Source organism: Thalassophryne amazonica, chromosome 1 (assembly GCF_902500255.1).
Source record: "Thalassophryne amazonica chromosome 1, fThaAma1.1, whole genome shotgun sequence".
NCBI lineage: Eukaryota > Metazoa > Chordata > Actinopteri > Batrachoidiformes > Batrachoididae > Thalassophryne > Thalassophryne amazonica.
This window is the reverse complement of record NC_047103.1, coordinates 127,357,492-127,383,248: the sequence shown is the minus strand read 5'-3', so window position 1 is coordinate 127,383,248 and position 25,757 is coordinate 127,357,492. Positions and strand designations below refer to the sequence as shown.

At 40.3% G+C, this 25,757-nt stretch overlaps 1 protein-coding gene across 1 annotated transcript in view; it reads right to left on the bottom strand.

Annotated features, from left to right (window-relative positions):
- The window catches only part of dmd (dystrophin), a 1,392,820-nt gene that overhangs the window by 902,441 nt on the left and 464,622 nt on the right, over positions 1-25,757 (bottom strand). Inside the window, exons 13-15 of the mRNA XM_034174291.1 lie at positions 21,825-22,006; positions 21,170-21,320; positions 6,794-6,913 (exon numbers count right to left, since the gene is read on the bottom strand). Of these exons, the coding sequence (XP_034030182.1) occupies positions 6,794-6,913; positions 21,170-21,320; positions 21,825-22,006 (453 nt within the window). The remainder of the gene's footprint in view (positions 1-6,793; positions 6,914-21,169; positions 21,321-21,824; positions 22,007-25,757) is intronic.

Sequence of the window (25,757 nt, the reverse complement as noted above, 5' to 3'; positions counted from 1 at the left end):
AAGACTTTGTTAGTAATTTAGCAGCTGTTTTGGTGGCCTGGTATGAGAAATGATGTCTGAGAATTTGTTAATGCATGTTAGCTATTTACTATGTATAAGCCATCTAATAGCAGCCAAACAGGTTTTTTTGGCACCTTTACCTGTTCCTTGACAACCATGGTTGCATATCTTGGTGGACTTTGTCACTGGATGTCTTAACTTAAATGGCAACATGGTTATCTTGACCATGGTGGATCATCTCTCCAAGATGACTCATTTCATTCCTCTGCCTATATTGCCCTTGGCAAAGGAGATGGCCAAGGCAGTTTATATTCACGTTTTCTTATCTAGTCTCAAGCCAAACACATAACCACTAGACCATCACCTTCTCAAGACCTTGAAAACATGGACTTGACTCAACAGCAGTGGTTCTAACATGTAAACATGGAAAACATACAGAGCAGGGTTGCCACAAAGACAATGCCAGAGATTAAAAGTGAACAATAAATACACACAGTCCTGTACTTTTATCTAGGTGAGATCTGGCGAGAATGTTGGGATTGGTCTGGAGCACATAAAGTTACAGTTAGTTAAAGTATTTTGAGGTGGATCCACAATCTTTAATCCTAAACATCAGCAGATTTACAGCGATGTGTTCATGTCGCTACCTCAAGAGAGGTAAACTTTTTCTGGAAATCTCATTATTTACACTTGTAAAGTTGTGCATAATAACTGGCAAAGATCGTGCACTTCCAGTTGTCTTATGGTGAAAATCTCCCTTGTAGTACCTTACCTTTGCTTCCACACCGTCTCCAATCTAATCACATGGTTTCAAACAGACTAATTAGTAGTGATATCTATTAAGACATGAACCAAACATGTTTTGATGTTAGAATGAAAGCAGCATATACAGAAGATACAAACGCAACACAGAACAGCACCAGACTTTGATGGAACCACAACTACAGCCTTCTGTGTTCTGGGGCTGTTTTGCGGCCAGAGAAACTAGTGCATTGTACAAAGTGGATTGAATAATGAAGGAGGACTACTTGCAAATTGTTCAACATCACCTCAAATCAACAGCTAGACAGTTGAAACGTGGCCACAATTGGGTGTTTCATCAGGCCAATGATCCAAAACACACATTAAAACTAGTTGTGGGTTGAAAAAGCAAGCTATCATTAAGCTTCTGAAATTGCCTTTCCAAAGTCTATACTTCAAAATTTGTGGACTATGCTTAAAAGCTGGGTCCATGTTAGGAACCCAACCAATTTTAATGAACTCTACCTATTCTGCCAAGAAGAATGGTCAATTATGCAACCACAAGTATGTGAGAAACTCACTGATGGCAACCAAAAGTGTCTGATAGTGGTACAGTTTACTCATGGATATTTAACCAAATATTCATGGGGGTTAATGTATATATTTAAGCATGCATGTGTAATTCTGATCCTGTTATTTTGGAGATGATCCAAAATAAATTCAAACTTGTGCACCAAATTCTTGCTTTTTAGATTCATTAACGACATCTGTTGAACAATAATTCTACCTTGGCAAAAGAACAGTTCAAAGAAATAATTAAAATCCCAAAATGACCATGACATTCCAACCACAACTGTATATGACATATTATTTAGGGGGAACCTTGAGAACATGTTTTTCCTCTGACTCTCTGAGGCATCATCACATACGTATGACTGCATACAGCATTATACAGTACTGATGGTGTACACTTTAGGCTGACATATTTTTTGTTGGGTCAAAGGAAACATGATGATGCATATGTATGTTAAAGCGGCTGCCTGCCCAGCCCTTTAGTGAACAGTGCCACCATAGCTATAACAAGAAAAACACTTGCTGACCTTAAAAACACCTCTGCAGGCATTTGCACTGTTTAAATTGGACTGATGAGTTTTATTCTTTGCACCATGGCCAGTATACATCAGAAGCTAAGACAAGCACAGACAATTAACTGCACATACAGCATGCACGGCCTGACTCCTGGCTGGAGATTGTGTGATAAGTTATAGGGTAAACAAAATCAGCAGAACGCTGCAACACAGACACAAGGTCTACAACATAGCCAAGAAAAACGATCTTCTTTTCCATCTATTTTCCTTGAGAAACAACACTGAAGTGTGCTGTGCCCGCTCCTGCTGAGAGAGAGCTCGTGCGCAAGTCAACGAAAATTAGTGATATTTTTAACCGGTTCTTTAATGCAAGATTCTGCCCCTTACCAAAAATCAAACCATTGTATTCCTCATTTTGAGTTTATTCAAGATCACGTCAAAAACCAAGCCTGGGACCCTCACAGACAGTGTCCATTTTGCGAAAGGCCCCTAAAATGAGTCATACAACACATTTTATACTTTATGGACGTTAACAATGGGTGTGGTTTAGTCTCACATTTCTAATGTTACTGGCTCTCACCAACAGGGGGAGATCTCCCTGTGTCTGAAATTTGGACACATGCTGAAGTAAAACTTAACTTATATTTCTCAGAACTTCCAAACAAATAACACTATAACAGCTAACATAGAATAAGGAATTAGCACAGATATTATTGAACATTAGCCACCAAGATATTTATACACAGTGATAGGCACAGTTCAGCTAATCGGCTAATAGCTACTCAGCTAACAGCTAAATAGTGAAGAAAATTATTTTCTTTAGCAGATTAGCATTTCAGCCAACTTTTAAAACCATTCATGTACCAGTCAGCTTTTACAAAATTGACTTTTTTAAACATTTTAAATTTTTTCCTCTTTAAATAAAGATGGAAGGGCAAAAACATTTGTAAATCCTAAAATCATAAATGTTTGTTCCTGTTGGTGCTATAACTTAATCCAATAAGAAAAACTGACACATCACACAAAGACAATACGCATCACCTCCATGCACTGTAGTGATGTCACTCATACAACCCTACTTTTCACAGGTCAGGCTCAAAAGTTCTCAATCACCCATCACCCCTCGTATGTGTGTGTGTATATACACTCAACAAAAATATAAACGCAACACTTTTGGTTTTGCTCCCATTTTGTATGAGATGAACTCAAAGATCTAAAACTGTTTCCACATACGCAATATCACCATTTCCCTCAAATATTGTTCACAAACCAGTCTAAATCTGTGATAGTGAGCACTTCTCCTTTGCTGAGATAATCCATCCCACCTCACAGGTGTGCCATACCAAGATGCTGATTAGACACCATGATTAGTGCACAGGTGTGCCTTAGACTGTCCACAATAAAAGGCCACTCTGAAAGGTGCAGTTTTGTTTTATTGGGGGGGATAACAGTCAGTATCTGGTGTGACCACCATTTGCCTCATGCAGTGCAACACATCTCCTTCGCATAGAGTTGATCAGGTTGTCAATTGTGGCCTGTGGAATGTTGGTCCACTCCTCTTCAATGGCTGTGCGAAGTTGCTGGATATTGGCAGGAACTGGTACACGCTGTCGTATACGCCGGTCCAGAGCATCCCAAACATGCTCAATGGGTGACATGTCCGGTGAGTATGCCGGCCATGCAAGAACTGGGACATTTTCAGCTTCCAAGAATTGTGTACAGATCCTTGCAACATGGGGCCGTGCATTATCCTGCTGCAACATGAGGTGATGTTCTTGGATGTATGGCACAACAATGGGCCTCAGGATGTCGTCACGGTATCTCTGTGCATTCAAAATGCCATCAATAAAATGCACCTGTGTTCTTCGTCCATAACAGACGCCTGCCCATACCATAACCCCACCGCCACCATGGGCCACTCAATCCACAACATTGACATCAGAAAACCGCTCACCCACACAACGCCACACACGCTGTCTGCCATTTGCCCTGGACAGTGTGAACCGGGATTCATCTGTGAAGAGAATACCTCTCCAACGTGCCAAACGCCAGCGAATGTGAGCATTTGCCCACTCAAGTCGGTTACGACGACGAACTGGAGTCAGGTCGAGACCGCAATGAGGACGACGAGCATGCAGATGAGCTTCCCTGAGACGGTTTCTGACAGTTTGTGCAGAAATTCTTTGGTTATGCAAACCGATTGTTTCAGCAGCTGTCCGAGTGGCTGGTCTCAGACGATCTTGGAGGTGAACATGCTGGATGTGGAGGTCCTGGGCTGGTGTGGTTACACGTGGTCTGCGGTTGTGAGGCTGGTTGGATGTACTGCTAAATTCTATGAAACGCCTTTGGAGATGGCTTATGGTAGAGAAATGAACATTCAATACATGAGCAACAGCTCTGGTTGACATTCCTGCTGTCAGCATGCCAATTGCACCCTCCCTCAAATCTTGCAACATCTGTGGCATTGTGCTGTGTGATAAAACTGCAGCTTTCAGAGTGGCCTTTTATTGTGGACAGTCTAAGGCACACCTGTGCACTAATCATGGTGTCTAATCAGCATCTTGGTACGGCACACCTGTGAGGTGGGATGGATTATCTCAGCAAAGGAGAGTTTTTGTCATGGAAAGAGAAGCGGAGAAATTCACCACGGAGCCGCTAATGGCATGGGACAAAAGCACCTCTGTGTTGGTCTCACAGGACATGCCCTGACATGCAGCTCTTGCACCATTCGAAAGTTTCAGATGGCTTTTGGTGGCTTTTCAGTCGTGTGACTATTGTGGACGAGCTGGACATGCCACATGTCCTGTGAGGCTTCATCACGGCGTTGCTTTTTGTTCTGCGCCATGCGGCTCCGTCCCGACGTGCAAATTCCTCCGCACGTCTTTCCATGACAAAAACTCCTGTAACAGTGGAATGTGCCGAAAAAGTGGTATGTCCACCTCTTCTGCCATTTCTGTAGTAGTCAGACGACGTCCTGGATCAACACAACGTTCAGTTTGGAAATGATCTGGTCGTTTCAGCCTGTCGATCGCCGCTCGGAGCGCGGTGCGCCCTCAGCCGCTGTGGGCCGTCTTTAATCCGGTTGTAATGCTCCTTAATCTATGTGATCCCCATAAGATCTTCACCGAAAGCCATCTGAATTTTCCAAATGGTTTCCACCTGGCTGTTTCTCACAGTTTCTGAAAAAATTTTGATGCAGTAAAGCGGCAATCGCTCAGCCAATTTCCTGACAATGAAAATCCGCCGAGGAGGCTGGACCACTCCTCCCACAAGGCGTGCTCACAGGCGAATGACGCAACCAACAGGTGTGAAAAAACTCGCACATGCGCACGAAGGTTCATGCTTGGCTGATGCAAGCGGACGTGATTCAAATCCATATAGTTTTTGCAAAAAAAAAAAAAAAAAGGGCGGATTCTTTTCTAACAGACCTCATATATACGAGGTCTGTGATGAAAAAAGCGGTCCTTTTTATTTTTTTTCAAAAAATAAATGGATGTGATTCATATGTTTTTACGTCAGACAAGCTTGAACCCTCGTGCGTATGCGTGAGTTTTTTCATGCGTGTCGGTGACGTCATTCGCCTGTGGGCAGGCCTTGAGTGAGGAGTGCTCCACCCCGCCCGTCGGAATCTCTTTGTCTGAATAGCCGCTGCGGACGGCGCGCGTTGCTTTATCAACATTTTTTCTGGACCTGTGAGGGATATCCGAGTGGACACTATTCGAGAAATTAAGCTGGTTTTCGGTGAAACTTTTAATGGCTGATGAGAGATTTTGAGGTGATACTGTCGCTTTAAGGACTTCCCACGGTGTGAGACGTTGCGCAGCGCTCTCAGGTGCCGTCGTCAGCCTGTTTCAAGCTGAAAACCTCCACATTTCAGGCTCTATTGATCCAGGACGTCGTGAGAGAACAGAGAAGTTTCAGAAGAAGTCGGTTTCAACATTTTATCCGGATATTCCACTGTTAAAGGAGAGTTTTTTTAATGAAAGACGTGCAGACGGATTGCAGCATCGGCTCGCAGCCGCTGCGACGCTCCGCCACAGGAAAAACACCTCTGTTGGAAGCCTTAAGGACAATTTGGAACATGTCCAGCTGTTAAACAATTTCTCATATACTCACTCCACTGAAAGCCATCAAAAGCCGCCTGGATTTTACAAATGGTTATCAACACGGAGGTGGCGCTGGCTGAAACCGACTTCTTCTGAAACTTCTCTGTTCTCTCACGACGTCCTGGATCAATAGAGCCTGAAATGTGGAGGGTTTCAGCTTGAAACAGGCTGACGACGGCGCCTGAGAGTGCTGCGCGACGTCTCACACCGTGGGAAGTCCTTAAAGCGACAGTATCACCTCAAAATCTCTCATCAGCCGTTAAAATTTTCACCGAAAACCAGCTTAATTTTTCGAACCGTGTCCACTTCGATGTGCCTCACAGGTTTAGAAAAAATTTTGATCAAACAAAGCGCCAGTCTCTCAGCAACCTCTCAGACAAAGGAATTCCGACGAGGGGCTGGACGACTCCTCCCACAAGGAGTGCTCACAGGCGAATGACGTCACCGACAGGCGTGGAAAAACTCACGCATGCGCACAAGGGTTCAAGCATGTCTGACATAAAAACATATGAATGAAATCCATATAGTTTTTGAAAAAAATAAAAAAGGACCGTTACTTTATTGACAGCCCTCGTATATATATAAGTGTGTGTGTGTGTGTGTGTGTGTAAAATCCACAAATCAAGTTGTTTGTAGCTTTCACTAAATGTGTGAGTGGTTTATGCTTAGCATTATCAAAGTAAATGTTTCAGTTAGTGGATTTGCGGTTATTGGTACCAACTTTAAGGCTAGCTGTGCTCACTGCTGTTTATATAGCTGTACAAACATCCACAGGTCTGTGTGATCAGCCAATCCTGTGCAATGTGAGCATTGTAAATTCAGATTAAATGAACATGTGGGAATACGGAGTGTTCTTGCCTGAAGCTTGCTCTCCAAGGCAGCTGTGGCACTGTCTCCGCTGCTCTCATCCACCACCACCACCATGTGGGTCAGCGAATTCACCTTCACTTGCTCCAGCTCCAGATCCTCCTGCAGCAGCTGAAATAATAAAAACAGAAACTTTTTTTAATGATGGTGGTTAATGATAAAATGCTGCTAAAGACACCAGAAGCAAAACAAGGCTTCTTTCGTGTGTGCCTTTTGGGGGTTCACCACACAGCTGCGTGTCTCTTTTATTCCTTCAGCACCAGGTAACTAAAACAGCAACAGCAACTAAGGGCAGCATCCTCTGCACATGATGTAGGCGTCACACTGAACTCAGCTTCCCATTTCAATGGATGGAAAATCTCTTTTCAGACTTAATTTTACAATCAATATTGCACCTGTAAAATAAACCCTACAGACTGTTTAAGTGCTCATGCTTGATTGAGTTTGATATGCAATGTGTCCACAATGTCAAATTAAAGTTCCTGCTCTTATTGAGTTTGTCCTTTTGTGCAAGAAATGTCTTTGAAACCATTCATTTAAAACTGAGGCTGTCTGGAAGTCGAGCTTTTAAGTCATCAGTTCACATGGTTCAATTTGTATGCAGAGAGAGTGAGTGTGTAGCCTAAAATCCAAAGGTGCAAATCAGTTAACTGCCACACCTGGGGAAAATTGATCCCCTTGTTTAAACACCCACAACCTGCATCAAAGTTTTCAAAGAGGTCACAGTATATCACACTGATGTGGTGTCTGATCTGTCTGCAAGTTACATCCTTCTACATGGCTTCTACATTCAACAAAGCAAAGAACAAACCTATGATAAATGCACAAAAAGGACGATGCTTCTAGACAAATTTCAGTGACTGGCTGCCATAATGATGCAGCATTTGTATTCATTTAGTGTGAAATTGAATCCAAACATGTACGTGCATGTATTTATTCAATCAGGGGCATAATGACCATCAATGAAGAGAGCTTCATTGGCAGTAATGCGGTGGAGAGGGTTAGCAGTTTTAAGTTCTTGGGTGTGACAGTGACGGAGGACCTGTCCTGGGGCATTCACATTGCCTCAGTTGTGGGAAAGGCCCAACAACGCCTCTATTATCTGAGGAAGCTGAGGAGTGCCCGTATCCCTAGATGCCTGATAGTGAACATTTATAACTGTGCCATCAGTAGTGTGCTGACATATGGGTTGTTAGTGTGGTTCTCCAGCTGCACTAAGGCTGATCAGCAGGCACTTCAGTGGGTGGTGAAAATAGCGGAGAGAATCATTGGGACGACTCTCCCAGAGATTAACACTATTTATCCCACTCGCTGTCTTAATAGAGTGCGTAATATCCTGCGAGATCAGCACCATCCTGCTTATCACTTTTTCCATCTGTTGCCTTCAGGGAGAAGATATAGGGTCGTAAAGGCCAGAACATCTAGACTGGCCAATAGCCTGTATCCTCAAACTGTCAGATTATTGAACACTGCCCTCCCCCCCTCTCTGCCTCCCTCCCACGGACTATAACTATCAACTGCATTGAGTTCATAATCAATTGTAGTAGCACTGAACTGGTTTTGGATTGTTGCACATTGTTATTATTACTTATTTATTTGGGAATTGCCCTCTTCCCCCCATGTCCCTCCTTCCGTGGATTATAGCCATCAATTAATAGTATTGAACTGGTTTCTGCATTGCTGCACAGTGTCACCGTTTTTATATTCATTTATTTGGTCTGTTCTTACTCTTTAATGCATTTTATCAATATCTTGTTTTTATATTGCTGTCAGATGTCACAGTACAGATGTTATAAATCTTACATGGGGTATTTAGGGGTTATTTATTGCACTGGTTGCTCTTTTTAACTACGTATGTGGATGCTCCAGACATAATTTCACTGTTCTTTGTGGCAATGACAATAAATTCTTGAATCTTGAATCATTCAATCAATCATTTTCTAAACCCACTTAATATACTGTAATTAGGGGTCATGTAGGGGCCAGAGCCTACCCCAGCAGAAATTCATATTTACTCCATATACCTCTGAACTGATGTAAAACGGCATAATTCTATGATTGTGGCATTTTTTTCTCTCTCTCAACTTCTTTGATTGTATCCACGTTGTGACACACTATGGTTGCCATTTCTTGCCAATATTACTCTGTGTTGAATGGCTTTTTGTCTTTTAAACCCTTATTTCACAGAAGAAAAAGTGGGCATCAAATCGCTGCTGGAATATTAAAATTGAATATGTTCATAATGGTATGAGCTAGCTGTGACTCATACCAGAGTTATACAGCAGGTAAAATAATTATTTAACACTTCACCATTTGTCTTAGTAAATATATTTCTAAACGTGCTACTGACATTAAATTTTTACCAGATGTTTGTTAAAAAAATGAAAACAAGTACAGAAATTAAGTTATGTGTAATAATGTGGAATGACAGGAAAAAAATATATATATATTGGACATATGAAGAAAGGGAGGTGCCAAAATACATGGAAAGCCAAGACGCCAGCTGAAATATATCAGTAATTAGAAAGCAAGTCTCGCCCTTGTCAGTGCAAATTAATATCAGTTAGTTCAGTCCCAACTGATGGCCTATAAGAAGGTGTCTCATTACCAAGGTGTCAAACGAGGTAAAAGCAAAGGGCTCTTTCAAGATCTTTGCAGCCTTATTGTTGTAAAACATACTGATGACATTGGTCACAGAAGGATTTCCAAACTTCTGAATGCTACAGTGAGCACTGTAGGGCCGTATAAACTGGCCATGACCAGGTACTCCTTGCAAGATCCCTGACAGAGGAGTGAAAAGAATTATGAGAGGAGCTGTCCAAGAGTCAAGGACCACTTGTGGAGCAAGTGGAGCACTGAACAATTGTATCAAAGAAAAGAATAAGGAATGCACTCAACTGCTAAGGCCAGTATGCACACTTACCACACGAGACTCATGTTGAAAAAACATGTTGAAGCTCATTTAATGTTTACTGCACAACATTTAGACGAGCCTGTGAAATACTGGGAGAATATAGCTTGGTCAGATGAGATTGGAAATTGAACTCTTTGGAGTTCTACATGGAGTGTAACATTATGATTTTACAGCAGGCCACGGAGCAGGGGATTAGAGACCCTGCAAGGTTTATGACAAATGTGGGTATGGACTCCACTAGTTTAGCGGGGAAATTAGTGCTGAAAACCCACTGTGGTGATAGTGGATTTTCAGGGAGGAAAATTTATGAAGTTGAGACTGTGGCCTGATTCCATAGACGTGTCCCTGAGCAACTGAAAATGAGGATGGCCCGCTGGCTGTTCCAGCAATATTAAATATTTTGTGTCTGCTACCTACAATCCACATGGAATGTCTCAAACCTAAACCTACTTTGAGGCACCTAATACATGCTATCCTGGAACCACCCCTAAACCAGAACAGTCCAGCTGTCAACTGCACTGAGGTCCTTAGTTTGGGTCTCATTAACATAAGCTCACTGTCCTCAAAATCACTGTTGATTAATGATCTAATTATGAATGATCACAGAGATATGATTGGGCTTTGTGAAACCTGGCTCAAACCTCCAGCTGTCCTTCCCTTAAATGAGGCCTGCCAACCGGCATACACATTTTGTCACGTCCCTCATGATGTGAAGCAAGGCGGGGGTGTTGGTCTTATTTATTAATCTAGGTCTACGTTATTAGCTGTTGGGGTCACAAATATAATTCGTTTGAGCATCTGATTCTCCACTTTGCCTACGATACTACGTATTGCCAGGGTTAGAAGGAAATCAGCCATGTTATTTTGTCACTGTATATAGATGCCCTGACCAATACTCTGAATTCTTAGATAAATTTGGTGCATTCATCTCAACTCATCAACTAGTGCAGATAACATTCTGATTATTGGTGACTTTAACATTCATATAAATAAGCCTTCTGATCCACTCTGCAAATCATTTATGGAAATTGTGGATGCATTAGGATTCCAGCAATGCATTCAGGACTTGACACACATTAGTGGAAATACCCTGGATTGGTTCTTGCACGTGGCTTTGCTGTCACGAATATCGACATCTTGCCTCTCGCATCAGTGGTCTCTGACCACTCACTTATTAAGTTTACATTTACGCTGCCACGTTTAGTGGAGCAACAACCTTTTCTGTTACTGCGGCGAAGCATTAAACTCTCAACTATGACTGAATTTGAGGCCAGATTGCCTGATATTTTAGCTTCAAGTTTGGAGAATGCTCAGTAAGTAGAAAGTCTAGTCGATAGTTTAAATTTAGTGCTCAAAACTACACTTGATAAGATTGCGCCTCCTCTATTAAGGCCACACCTTCCCAAGGAACAGTCACCTTGGTTCAGTGGTTACTTGCGTGACTTTAGGCAGAAGACTAGAGATTTGGCACAGAAATGGCGTAGCTCCAAATTAGATGTGTTCCACCTTGCATGGTGTGATGCAATCTTAGATTATAAGCATGCACTATTGGCTACAAAGTTAGCATATTATTCTGATCTGATGAATAAAAGCAAGCATAACTCAAAGTTTTTGTTTGACATGGCAGCAATTCTCATTCATGCACAGCCACCTAGGTTGAGCATATCTCAACACGCCTTGGCCCAGTCACTACACCCTTCTATGGAAGTGGGTGCTACCACTGAGGTGTTTCTGAGATTTACAGAATTTTATAGTATCTCAGTAGGCACACTGATGAAACTCGTGATGTCTACAAAAAGCACAACCAGTTTATTTGATCCCATACCAACAAAACTGTTTAAGGACCTATGGCCCGTTCTTGGGCCGACTGTGCTGGAAATTTTTAATCTCTCACTAACTTCTGGATCTGTTCCTAAATGTTTCAAATCTGCAGTGATTAAACCATTACTTAAGAAATCTAATCTTGACCCCAGTGTATTGAAAAATTATGGGCTGATAACAAATCTATCATTTTGTTCTAAAATTCTGGTAAAAGTGGTTTCACAGCAGCTCGTGGCCCACCTGACCAAGAAAAATATTTTTGAGCCATTGCAGTCTGCTTTTAGAAACTATCACTCCACATAGACAGCATTCAATAAAGGAGTGAACGACCTTCTGCGAGCAATGGACTCTGACACCACTACGGTTTTGGTGCTGTTATAGCTTAATGCTGCATTTGATACCGTGGATCATCACATTCAGCTTGATAGACTGGAGAGTCGTTTTGGGATTACTGGAAGTGTCCTTGTGTGGTTGATGTCATACCTGTCCAGTCATTCTGACTGTGTTTTGTATAATAACAGTACCTCTAACCTTAGTGACAGGAAATTCGGGGTTTGACAGGGATCTGTTTTAGGCCCCCTGCTTTTCCCCCTTTATGTAGCACCCCTTGGTCATATACTGCGGCACTTTGGGATTGACATTCATTGTTATGCTGATGATACTCAATTGTGTATGCCGATAACTGCTAGTAATCTCATTCACATAAAATCTTTAGAAGACTGCCTTGCAGCAGTGAGAAGCTGGATGTCTAGTAACTTCCTACTTTTAAACTGATAAAACTGAAATGATGGTTCTTGGTCCAGTGAGACACAGGCATCAATTTGACCAGATAGTGCATAGAGCTTAGGTTTGTGTGTTATACATCATACGGACAAAGTGAGGAACCTTGGGGTAATCTCTGATCCTACATTGTCCTTTGACCTCCACATTAGAGACATTACAAGGACTGCTTTCTTCCCTCTGCCTAATTTTGTTTAAATAATTACTGCACACTTTCTGTAAATACTAGAAACTTCATTTCACTTCTCAAATATCAGTGTGGTCATCTGCTATATGTTATATTTAACTGAAATTTCTGATCCAGACACCCAATGATTTATAAAGGAAAATCATGAAAATTATCAGGGGTGCCCAAACTTTTTGCATACAACTGTAAAACAGGGAAAACAAGTGGGTCTTAAGTTTAGATTTAAAAGTCTCCACAGCGCCCAACTGCCGCATGTGTAGCGGGAGATCATTCCACAGGGCAGGGGCATGACAGGAAAAGGCTCTTTGACCGACTGACTTTTTATTCACCCTGGGAACACAAAGAAGTCCCATACCCTGCGAATGCAGGACCCGAGCCGGTACGTAGGGCTTAACCAGGTCGCCAGTCCATAAACAATTTTATAGGCCAGTAACAGAACCTTAAAATCCAATCTTTCAGAGACAGGAAGCCAATGAAGCGATGCTAAAATGGGTGGAATATGATCAAACTTTCTGCTTCATGTCAAAAGTCTGGCAGCAGCATTTTGAACCAGCTGAAAACCTCTAATGCTGGACTGCGGTAAACCAGAAAATAAAGCATTGCAATAGTCCAATCTGGAAGAGATAAGTGCATGTATCAGAGTCTCAGCATCAGCCATAGACAGGATGGGACAAATCTTTGCTATATTTCACAGATGGAAGAAAGCACTACTCGTAACGTCTCTAATGTGGAGGTCAAAGGACAATGTAGGATCAAAAATTACCCAAAGATTCCTCATTGGGATTACATTCACTAATTTTAAAAGCGAGGTAAAAACAATCTGAACTTTGTTTATTTGCATTGTGAATATGCTTTTAATCAAATTACAACACGTTATCTGTATTTTCATCCATACATCTGGTGAAATGTACAGCTGTGTGACTTGTCTAAATTTTGCTGGATAACAGCTCTTTTTCACAAACGGTTTTCTCCGTCTTGTGTGGCAGGGAGGCCAAAACCCTCAAAGAACTAAACTCAACTGTCAGCCAAACCACAGAAATTGCCACATTACTTTTTTTTGAGTGTTTACCAGTAAATTCCATTTTTGTAGTAAAAGGCTTTGTGGTGAATGGCTTTTTTGTTGTTTTTGTTGATTTTTTTCACCTTATTCAATCAGTCTGACAGAGCCTCTTACTGTGACCACAAAGTCAAAAGTCAAATTCAGTGCAGTTGCTTGTCATTTTAAGTTCCCAAACTTCTGTAAAAACAGAAAAAAAATTGTGATATAGGAGCAATGCAAAGCTTCACATTGCTATAAACGACATAAATTTATTTTTTGTTTTCTCCAAATGAATTATTTCGACCATCTATGGAGACAGTAACAGCTATCACGATCAGATATTTGACCCCAATTACCTTGTCCTTCATTCAAAGGACTAACTTTGAGCTGACCTTGCAGGGCAGTTCTGGAATTCACCACAGTGTGTGGAACATTTTGACAAAAATAGTTTGAAAATCTAATGATTTATTGTGTTTTTGTAGTTCAATTGGTTGAGTGTCATGTTGCTTCTTTGATGGAATCAACTGATAACTTATCAAATGCTCCCTGAATGTCGAGAAACAACCTAATCCGTACTGTTGATGAGCTGTGGTTCTCTCAATTCTCATAACAAGTGTTAGATAAAATGTAATGAACAAACATGTTATTATTATTATTATTTATTACATCTGCTCTTTTATATTTTCCTTATTCCTTATTAATAATCTCATTACCACAACCTGAGATGAACCCTGTAAGAATAGTTGCTTAAACATTCCAAGACCATCAAGGTTGCAGACAGAGGCTTGATCAAGGACTGCATGTCCCTGTGCCAGCAGAAACTGATTAGTCAGAGGAGCAGAATGTTCCATAGCCTTGAAGTGTCTTGTGTCTGTCTGCTTTCAAAGTGCATCATACGATCATGCAGGGCAGTCTTTGTGGGAGCCCTGCTTGATATGCATGTTGCCTTACATTGAGTGGTGACTTTTAAGAACAGCTAACATGTAGCTGCTAACATATAGTAGTCTCATTATGACAAAGCGAGTCGGTCTGAACTACCCCTTTTTTGGATATGTCAACAACTGTGGTCTCGATGGATCAACATTACTCGGAATATAACTTAGATAGATATCCACAGGTGATGAGATTGTGGAGTAGTTTGGTAAAAGGTCAAAAAAAAAAAAACATGGTGTGAAAGGGGCTTAAGTGCCAAGTGAGCGGTGTTAGATGTTCGTGTGTGTCAGCTGGAATTTGGCTGGCACCTGCTGCGAGAGGTTTTGATGGGCTTTCACATCACACATTCTGTCTTTCAGCCGCTGGTGTGCACAAATAATTGTAGCAACAGGTGTACAAGGAGGGAGTTACGATTTTACACATATTACATACGATTCCTGCTTCATGCGCACTTCATGTGCAATTTGACGACATTTGTACTATGTGTGAAGGGGCCCTAAACAATGGACAATGTGCTGTAATGCACCATGGGAGTTTGGAGTTTTGGGGTTTTATATGTTGTTATTGTGGTTTATGTTAGTTTAACAGTGTTGTTAGTGTTATTGATTTAATGTGTTTTTGTAGTTCAATTGGATTAGTCAGTTTAGTTAAGTGTCATGTTGTCGTTACCATGACTGAGCTAAGTGTCATGTTGTCGTTACCATGACTGAGCTAAGTGTCATGTTGCCAGTTCCATGAGTGAAAAATGTATTGTAATTGATTTCTCCCATGATCTCTGGTTGTGCAAGTATAAAAATAGAAGCACCTGTTTGTGAGAGAATGTGGAAAAGACAAAAAGCTCTCCGTGTGTGTGTGTGTGTGTGTGTGTGTATGTGTGTGTGTGTGTGTGTGTGCGCGTGTGTGTGTAATTTCGATCACCAAGGTGAATAGAAGTACATGGATGACACAAGGAAGTGAAAACACTTATTTCCATTGTGGTCCATTTAAAAATCAAATGACAAATAGTTCATAAACTTAAGGGGAAAAAAAAATCAACTGATAGTGACCATTTTGATACGTTTTTGGTTAAAAATGTTATTGTTTTCATTGTTAAGCCTTTAACATACAGTGGGGAAAATAAGTATTTGACCCAGTCAGTTTTGCAGGTTTTCCCACCTACAACGAATGGAGAGGTCTGTAATTTTTATCGTAGGTACACTTCAACTGTGAGAGACAGAATCTAAAAAAAAATCCAGAAAATCACATTGTATGATTTTTAAATAATTAATTTGCATTTTATTGCATGAAATAAGTATTTGATCCCCTACCAACCAGCAAGAATTCTGGCTCACACAGACCTGTTAATTTTTCTTTCAGAAGCCCTCTTATTCTCCACTCTTCTGCACTCACCTGTATTAATTGCACCTGAACTTGTTACCTGTATAAAAGACACCTGTTCACACAATCAATCACACTCCAACCTGTCCACCATAGCCAAGACCAAAGCGCTATCTAAGGACACCAGGGACAAAACTGTAGACCTGCACAAGGCTGGGATGGACTACAGGACAACAGGCAAGCAGCTTGGTAGAAGACAACAACTATTATGATTATTTATTAGAAAGTGGAAGAAACACAAGATGACTGTCAATCTCCCTCGGTCTGGGATTCCATGCAAGATCTCACTTTGTGGGGTAAGGATGATTCTGAGTAAGCTCAGAACTACACAGGAGGACCTGGTCAATGACCTGAAGAGAGCTGGGACCACAGTCAAAGATTACATTAGTAACACATGATGCTGTCATGGTTTAAAATCCTGCAGGGCAGCAAAGTCCCCCTGCTCAAGCCAGCACATGTCCAGGCCCGTTTGAAGTTCACCAGTGCCCATCTGGATGATCCAGAGGAGGCATGGGAGAAGGTCATGTGGTCAGATGAGACCAGAATAGAACTTTTCGGAATCAACTCCACTTACCATGTTTAGAGGATGAGAACAACCCCAAGAAAACCATCCCAACTGTGAAGCATGGGGGTGGAAACATCATACTCTGGGGGTGCTCTTCTGCAAAGGGGACAGGATGACTGCACCGTATTGAAGGGAGGATGGATGGGGTCATGTACTGCGAGATTTTGGCAAACAACCTCCTTCTCTCCGTAAGAGCATTGAAGATGGGTCATGGATGGGTCTTCCAGCATGACAATTACCCCAAGCACACAGCCAGGGCAGCTAAGGAGGAGCTCCGTAAGAAGCATTTCAAGGTCCTGGAGTGGCCTGGCCAGTCTCCAGACCTGAACCCAATAGAAAATCTTTGGAGGGAGCTGAAACTCCAAACCTGAAAGATTTGGAGAAGATCTGTTTGGAGGAGTGGACCAAAATCCCTGTTGCAGTGTGTGAAAACTTGGTTAAGAACTAGAGGAAATGTCTGACCTCTGTAATGGCAGACAAATGTTTCTGTACCAATTGTTAAGCTCTGTTTTTCTAGGGGGTCAAATACTTATTTCATGCAATAAAATGCAAATTAATTATTTAAAACTCATACAATGCGATTTTCTGGATTTTTTTTTTTTAGATTTTGTCTCTCACAGTTGAAGTGTACCTACGATATAAATTACAGACCTCTACATTCTTTGTAGGTGGGAAAACCTGCAAAACTGACAGTGGGTCAAATACTTATTTTCCCCACTGTATATCTGTAATTTGTCACTAATGACTGGGAAATTTCCTTTCAAAATGAAAATAGCTAAAGTGATACGATTGTTAAAATCTGGTGACAAGTGTGTTTTTTCAAATTATAGGCCAATCTCCCTCTTACCATAATTTTCAAAAATTTTGGAAAAGGTATTTGTAATTTGGTTAAATGATTTTTTTAACTAAACATCATATCCTTAGCAAGCAGCAATACGGTTTTAGAAAGAATCACACTACTTCATTGGCTGCAATGGATTTCTTCGAACAAATTTCCAGCGCGTTTGAAGATAAGCAATATAATGTAGGGTTTTTTTTATTTACAGAAAGCATTTGATGCTATAGATCATATCTTGCTACTGGACAAATTACAGAAGTATGGTATCAAGGGATTGGCACATGACTGGATAGCGAGCTACTTAGACAATTGGTATCAGTGTGCCCACATTGGTGGGACAAATTCAAAGTACTTGAACATTACTTGTGGGGTGCCCCAGGGTTCAGTCCTTGGGCCATTGTTGTTTCTTTTGTATATTAATGATATATGTTTGGTTTCCAAGTACATAAGTTGTATTTTATTTGCGGATGATACAACTGTTTTGTAGTGGGGATCATTTGGGCCAGCTCCTGGACAAGATGCAGAAGGAATTACATAAATTTAAATAATGCTTTGATTTAAATAAATTATCGCTCCATTTGGTAAAACTAAGTGTATCATATTTGGGAATAAGTCCAGGAACTTAAGCAAAAATCTATTATTACATGATATTGAAACTGAAATTGTAATAGAAAAAATTCTTAGTGTTTATTAATTTTAATGGTATAATTAAGCTGGAAAAACATATTAACTATGTTAAATCTAAAATGTCGAAATCCATCCAATTCTGCCTAAAGCCCAGGACTTCCTCTCCCAACATGCATTAACCACTTTATATTATGCATTACTTATTCCATATATGACATATTGTGTCAAGGTTTGGGGAAATACATATAGAACTAATACTAAACCAATTTTTCTGTTGCAAAAGAAAGCTATAAGAATGATGATTAATAAACCACACCGAGAGCCAACAAATCCAACAAATGCAAATTTTAAAATTCTGGGACTTGGTTGATTATATTATAATACAGATTATGTATAAAGTCAAAAATAAGCTTTAGCCTCTACATGACCAGGATCTGTTTAAAATGAGGATTCCAGCTACAGTTTGAGAGGAACATTATTATTTGAGAAGTTGAAGATCCGTACTACTGTTAAAAGTCATTGTGTTTCCATCAGAGGTGTTAATATTTGTAATAACTGTCCTGATAATATTAAAATATTTGGTGCATTGATTGGTTTTAAAAAGCTTTACAAAAAGAACATATTTACCCATTCTAGTTTGAAGGATTGGGTTTACCATTTTTGTCATTGTTCACTATTACTTGTTTGGTTGTGTTTTGAAATTTCAGTAATTGATTAAGTTAAATTGTTCTTGCGCTTTCTTTTTTCTTTTTTGTATAGTTGTCATGAGTATATATATTTATATATGTATACATTCTTTATTTTTAATGGTATAAGGAGAGGGTGCCTATAAGCCTTGCTTCTGCCTTCACACTTTCAGCCTCACGGGTTCTCTGTACATTGTTCCTTTTATGTTTTGTTGTCTTTATTGTTGCTCATCTGTGTGTCGGATCAATACATTAATTAATTCATTCATTCAACATTAAAAAATTCCATAATTAACAGGAAATAAAATGGCTGAGTTCTTCTTTTAAAAACTGTTGCGGTCGAAGGTCTAAGGATCTAAAAACAATCTGGGCTCACACTCCATTCCATCTCATTTTAGAAACTTTATTACTACCACCCTTGAAAAATGTCAGTTACCTATTTTATAAATACTACCCAGTCTGGAGCCCGTGGATCCCCAAGGCCAACACACTAGTGTATATTCAATTGTACATTTATATCATGGTGTGTAGAGCGCAGAGAGTATGTGTCAGCCCTCTGAGGCCTTTCTTTTTAAACATCATTTTGTCTTAATTGCATAACATAACAGATCAATATTGTACCAATGTATAACTCCAATTAAGAAAAAGTTTTGTCTGTTACTAAACTAAACAAAAAACCCAGCAGCAATTTTTCCATTTACTTTGACTTCTATTTTATGAACCAAAGATATTTCATGTCTTGTGTGTTCAACTGATTTCATTTATGAATATACATCCATGCCTGCACATTCCAAAAAGTTGGAAAGGGAGCAATTTAGGACTTGTAATGAGGAAAAAAGTTGCTTCAAACAGATGATGTTAACAAGTAATTGTAATTCTAATGATGATGTTTTCACCTATTCAGTGGCAACAAAAAGTAGTTTACTTTGAGTGTTTCTTATTACCATGTCCAACAACATTAATTTACCCCTTAACCTACAGTGGTGGTTGTGTTCCAAATCAATAAAGTTCTGATTAAATTTAGGATTGTCTCAATTGAAACAATGACCTTCAAAACATCTAAAAATAGAGCCTAGGTTGAAAAATGTCAAACTTCTACTTGTTCTTATATAACCATTCATAAAGTTTTCTTTCAAATACAGTGCCTTCCAAAAATATTGGAACAATTGGTATTTCCCACATTTTTAATAGTTTATGCTATTTAAAATCCAAAAAAAAAGAAAAAAAGAAAAAAATCTAAAATTATCTTCTTTAAACTCAAACTGAAAGCAAATCTCTCCAACTTGGTATAAATTAATTAAAAATAGAAAAGCCAAGTTGATGGGTTGCATAAGTAAATGGACTGCATTTATATAGCGCTTTTCCATCTGCATCAGATGCTCAACATGCTTTATAATTATGCCTCACATTCACCCCGATGTCAGGGTGCTGCCATACAAGGCACTCACTACACACTGGGAGCAATAGGGGATTAAAGACCTTGCCCAAGAGCCTTTAGTGATGTTCCAGTCAGGCGGGGATTTGAATGAAGGATCTTCTGGTCTCAAGCCCAACACCTTAACCACTAGACCATCACCTCCTGCCAAAGCCTTCCATAACTAATGGAAAGCTTTGGCAAAATACCTGTAAATAATCAGTTTTGTTGCCAGTCAGGGGATGGAAACATGAACATTTCCAAGTCACTGAATATGTCTTGGACTTTATTTACATCAGTTATGAAGAAATACAAACAGTATGGCACTCTATGGTAAATCTGTGTGGAGTAGACAGTTCTCAAAACCTGAGTGAGTGTGCAAGAAGGAGAAGAGTGAGAAAAGACACCAAGACACCCAGATAAGCCACAAAACATCAAATCTAGGCTTGCATCTCAGATGTACCTTCTGGCAAACTGTAGCTGAACTTGCAGGTCTTCTTTTTTAGAAAATCCTCCTCAGTACCACTTAACCATGAAGCTGTATAACTGGTGATACAAAATGCAAAAAATGCACTATGCATAATTTCTCCAATCACAGCCAGAGAAGATGATAACTTATTCTGGGTTGTCTGGGTGTCTTTCCTCACTCTTCTGCTTCTTGTACAGTCACTCAGTTTTTGAGAACTCACAGATTTACCACAGAGTGCCATACTGTTTGTATTTCTTCATAACTGATGTAAATAAAGTCAAAGACATATTCAGTGACTTGGAAATGTTCATGTATCCATCCCCTGACTTGTCTGAAGAAAACTGGCAATTAAACTGACTATTTACAGGTATTATACCAAAACATTCCATTACTTTTGAAACCCATCATCTTGGCTTTTATATTTTTAATTAATTTATATCAAGTTGTAGAGATTTGCTTTCAGTTTGAATATAAGGAAGATTATTTAATTTTTTTATTTTTTGTATGAAATTGAATAAATAAATAAATTAAAATTGTGAAATACCAAGTCTTACAATACTTTTGGAGGGAACTGTATAATTCATGAAGTCATTTTAATTTTTTTCTTATTTGCAGTTCCTGAAAACGCCTGACTATTTTCCAGACCTCTGTTTTGCATATCAGTGAGTGGTGACACTTTTGCCAGCATGATTAACACGTGAGCCTGTAGCTCCTCACCTTGTGCTCCTCCACTTGGTGCTTGACGTCCTCCAGGTCAGGACCCAGTGGATGAGACCCCATCCTCTTAATTCTTGCCTCTGTCACATCCAACCAGTCTGTGAGCTGCTGCAACTGCTGGTGCTGAAGCTCCATCAGGACCTCGTGAAGTCTGAGAGTGACAGACAATGTGGCGACCTTTAAACCGCTTGTTGGAACTGCAGGGTTCAGCATTACGGAAAGCAGAGAGTGTTGAAGGGGAGTTCAGAAGGCCAAATGAGCATTTGTTTAATTACTCCGCCACTCTTGTGCTCTAAGAAATGGTCTCATTGGTAGATGATGTAAAAGCCACTGCACTGTAACAAACGCTTGCTGTCTACTCTAAGTGGTATTTGGTAGTCGCATCCATGTGTGCACTGCTTTGTGCTTGAATCAACAAGGTTATCACAGAAGATAGCTGAACAGTTAATTAAATTTGGCTCGCTGTCAGCTATGGTCGGATACTCCAGGCCACACTTTGTCTTCAAGAATGTTGGCTACTGGTGACTTTCATTCTCTTAATGAAAAGAGATGAAACACTGTTTATGAGCCTATGTTGGGGTAAATTACCTCCGTCTTCTTATTATTCTTTGAGTTTTCACAGTGACACATGTGAGAGTGTTTTCATATGGATTACCTGCTCTGTCTCTCCATGCTGGCCACTCTCAGGTGCTCCCACCGGGAGTTCAGGAGATTCATCTGTTCCCTAACCTCCGTGTCCTCCTCCTCACTCAGGTTTCCCTCTGACAGCAGGGCGGCGCCAGCCCGCAGGACACGGCCCACACTGCCCTGGTGGGAAGTGAGCTCCACCATGTAACCCTGGTAGGAATCAGTGGGGTCAGCATCAGGTGCTATCAGTGGCTAACCGAAACGTTAGCTTCAGTAACCGCTAGTCTAAAAAGTTTGCTGCGAACACACTAAACCTATAAACTCCAAAATCATTTAGCTGAAGCTACCACAAACTGCTGTCTTTTATTCAATGCACTGAGTTTTTTATGTCTGCAAAGACCTGAAAAACATTGAACTTTTAATATGTTGTGGCATAAACAGGGAACCTGCCAAAAAGGTTCAGCATGCAAAGATCAGATGGTGATAAAGATGTATAAAAAAGTTAAATTAATAAATTAATTTGAACAGTAGCTTCTACTCAACATATAGTTTATTCACAGCATGATTAAATATGAAACAAATCAGAAAATAAATAAAATGCATATTGAAAATATTATTAATAATCTAATTAAAGCATTTGCACCAGCGACTGCCAGCTCCTCCAGCTAACATTATATATATATAGATAGATAGATAGATAGATAGATAGCTGTCAAAATATCAAAATAATGTGATCATTTAGAATAATTACAACACTTATAACACGTCAATTTTTAAATCACGATTAACTGCTGCACTTTGTTCCGTTTTGTTTCATCACTGACTTGGTCTGTAAATAAATGTTGTTTTTGAGAGTAATAAGTGTGTTACATGTCTGTGCCTTTGGACACTGTTTTTGTATAGTTCAAACAGCACCAATATTCATTTTTTAATAGTGCCAAAGAAAGTAACGCTATCACACTCACAGTGCATGAATTAATGTGAGGAATAAAAACGTTAATGTTGTAGGTGAAATACATGTTAAATACTTTTAGGACCAAAGTAACATGCTTTAATAACTAGCAATGTTATATCTTTAATGCTGCATTTACACATAACGACGACACGTCACGAATGCCACGAAGTACACATTCTTGGCCGCTGATCATGATTCGGGGCAGAGGTGTCAGGTGTCCTCAGGAACTGCTGCAACCTGTTACCACATGTTACGATTAATGGCACGTGTTGCTGGAGAATTATCAGGAACCATTACGTCAAGAATAGTGTTCCGCTTTGTCGCGCGCTATTGCGCGTAACAGCGCATCATTAAGTTCTGTCACGTTGTGAACGAGGTGAATTGTCTCCACACACACACCCATATTCATCCAACTGAATTCAGATCGCTCCAGTTTTTCAGAACAACTTTGTGACTGCATGCATAGTTGGGCTCTGTGTCATGGAGTGGTGCAGAGAGGAGGAGGAGGACAGAGCCAGATGTGTGGCTTCATGCGGGTCTCATCTCGCGCATTTTCCCAAACATCAGGCACATGCGGCAGGTGGAACACCTGCAGGAGTGCGCTTAAGAGCACTGAAATGAGACTTTTAGCCAACTTGGTGTCAGCAATCAAACTGAATGTGGTGCATCAGGGTTTAATTGTGCGCTTCTTCCTCCGCAGGACTGGAGGAGGTGCAGAGATGTCTGGCTGCAAATGAGTCTCCTCTCGCTCCTTTGGTTGCTCAGACTTGTTCTCCCGCTCACTGGTTGCAACAGCAGGTGGAAGACCTGCAGGAGCGTCCTGAGGAGCTTCAGCAGGAACTGTTGAACGACAATTGGAGCCGAGTTTAATTGTGCGCAAGTGACAGAAAGCTGATTCATCATGGCGCGCAGTGAAATGTGACGCCGCGTTACCAGTCGTGTCAAAACTTGACAGTTTCTGTGTCACTTCGTAATAACGCGTGACAGTTTGGGCTCCAAGAACCATCACAGGAACCACTACGAATGCTCAATCAATACTCATCAAGACGGATCAATACATTCAGTTGCAACCTCCACGATGTGAGACGAAATGAGGGTGGTGTGTGACATTTGTGGAAGATTTTTTGACAGGCAAAAACATGCTCCACGAATATCAAGAATATCACGCACCAACATGCACTATTAAGAAACCTATTCAGATGCGTTAAGTTACATTAAGAATGTCAGGAATGTGTCATGAATGACAGAAAAATGACATTCGTAACACGTCTTGGTTATGTGTAAACGCACATAACAAACGAGTCTGAGCCAGAGGAACCAGAGGAGCGAGAGGAGACTCACGTGATGTTTGGGAAAACGCACGAGACGAGGGCCGCATGAAGCCACACATCTGGCTCTGTCAGTCTCCTCCTCCTCTCTGCGCCACTACATGGCACAGAGCCCAACTACGCATGCAGTCACAAAGTTCTTCTGAAAAACTGGAGCGATCTGAATTTGGTTGGATGAATATGGGTGTGTGTGTGGAGACAATTCACCTCGTTCACAACGTGACAGAACTTAACAATGCGCTGTTACGCGCAATAGCGCGCAACAACACGGAACACTATTCTTGACCGTGCATAATGGTTCCTGATAATTCTCCAGCAACACGTGCCATTAATCGTAACATGTGGTAACAGGTTGCAGCAGTTCCTGAGGACACCTGACGCCTCTACCCCGAATCATCACATTCGTGATCAGCGGCCAAGAATGTGTACTTCGTGGCATTCGTGACTTGTCGTCATTATGTGTAAATGCAGCATGTGGGAATTTGTGTTTTGACCATCGTTGATACACAAAATACTGATTAGGTGTTAATTATGGCACTCCAACAGCTTAAAACTGTTTAAAAATGCTTCCTTTGTGATGTTTGTCATCCAGATTTTAATGTTCAATGGGCAGATTTGAAAATGAAATAGTCTTAGATCCTATGTCAATTATTAAAGGGGTCCTACTGTGCAAAATCACCTTTTACATTTTCATATGTTTGATATTTAATGTGCAACATTTCCAAACTCCCACAATTCTATGAGTATTTTCACAGATATTTTCCTGATTTAACATGAATTTATGTCACAGCTCCACACCTCTGTGACATATGCAACAGAAATAACCCAGATCATCTAATTTTTCCTCAATTATGAAATGCCCCCTCAAACACACACACACACACACACACACACATGATAACATTTTTTCAAAATACATATTGTAGTGCAACAGTATAAGATGCTCAGTACGTACAGCAAAGATTACAAGCTGCACAGTTTATTTTTCTATATTATAATGTTTCTGTTGTTGTTTTTAAGAGGCTGTGTACGTGTTTTGTGATTTGAGGGATGATATTTTCAAAGAAATTTTACATGTGATTAAATGCAATTAATTTAGATGAATCGATTGCAAACCATGTAATAATTAGATAACACACAACACAGACCAGTGTAGATCAGAGTCCCAGAAAACAGGAATCCCCATGACATCCCACCCTCATTCCTGTGACCTCCTTAGTTCAACAGAATTCCCAAATAGTCCACAGGTGCATCTCAAAAAATTAGAATATCATGAGAAAGTTCAGTAGTTTTTGTTAGATGTTTTAGAAAGTGAACATATTTTATATTGTTGACTAATTACATGCAAACTAAAATATTTCAAGGAATTTTTTTTTTTATTTTGATAATCACAGCCTGCAGCTCTAAAGCCTGAAAAAGGTATGCAAAAATAACAAATATTTAATTTTAAGTTTGAGCAAGTCACTAGTTCTGTAATATAAATACTATGAATCTCTCAGTGTGGTTCAGTACACACAACCACAGTCATGAGGAAGTCTGCAGACTTGACAGCTGTCCATAAGACACGGACTGATACCCTACATAAGGGGAGTAAGCCACAGAAGGTCAATGCTGAAAGGGCTGGCTGTTCAGAGTGCTGTATCAAAACATATTCATGGGAAGTTCACTGGAAGGGGAA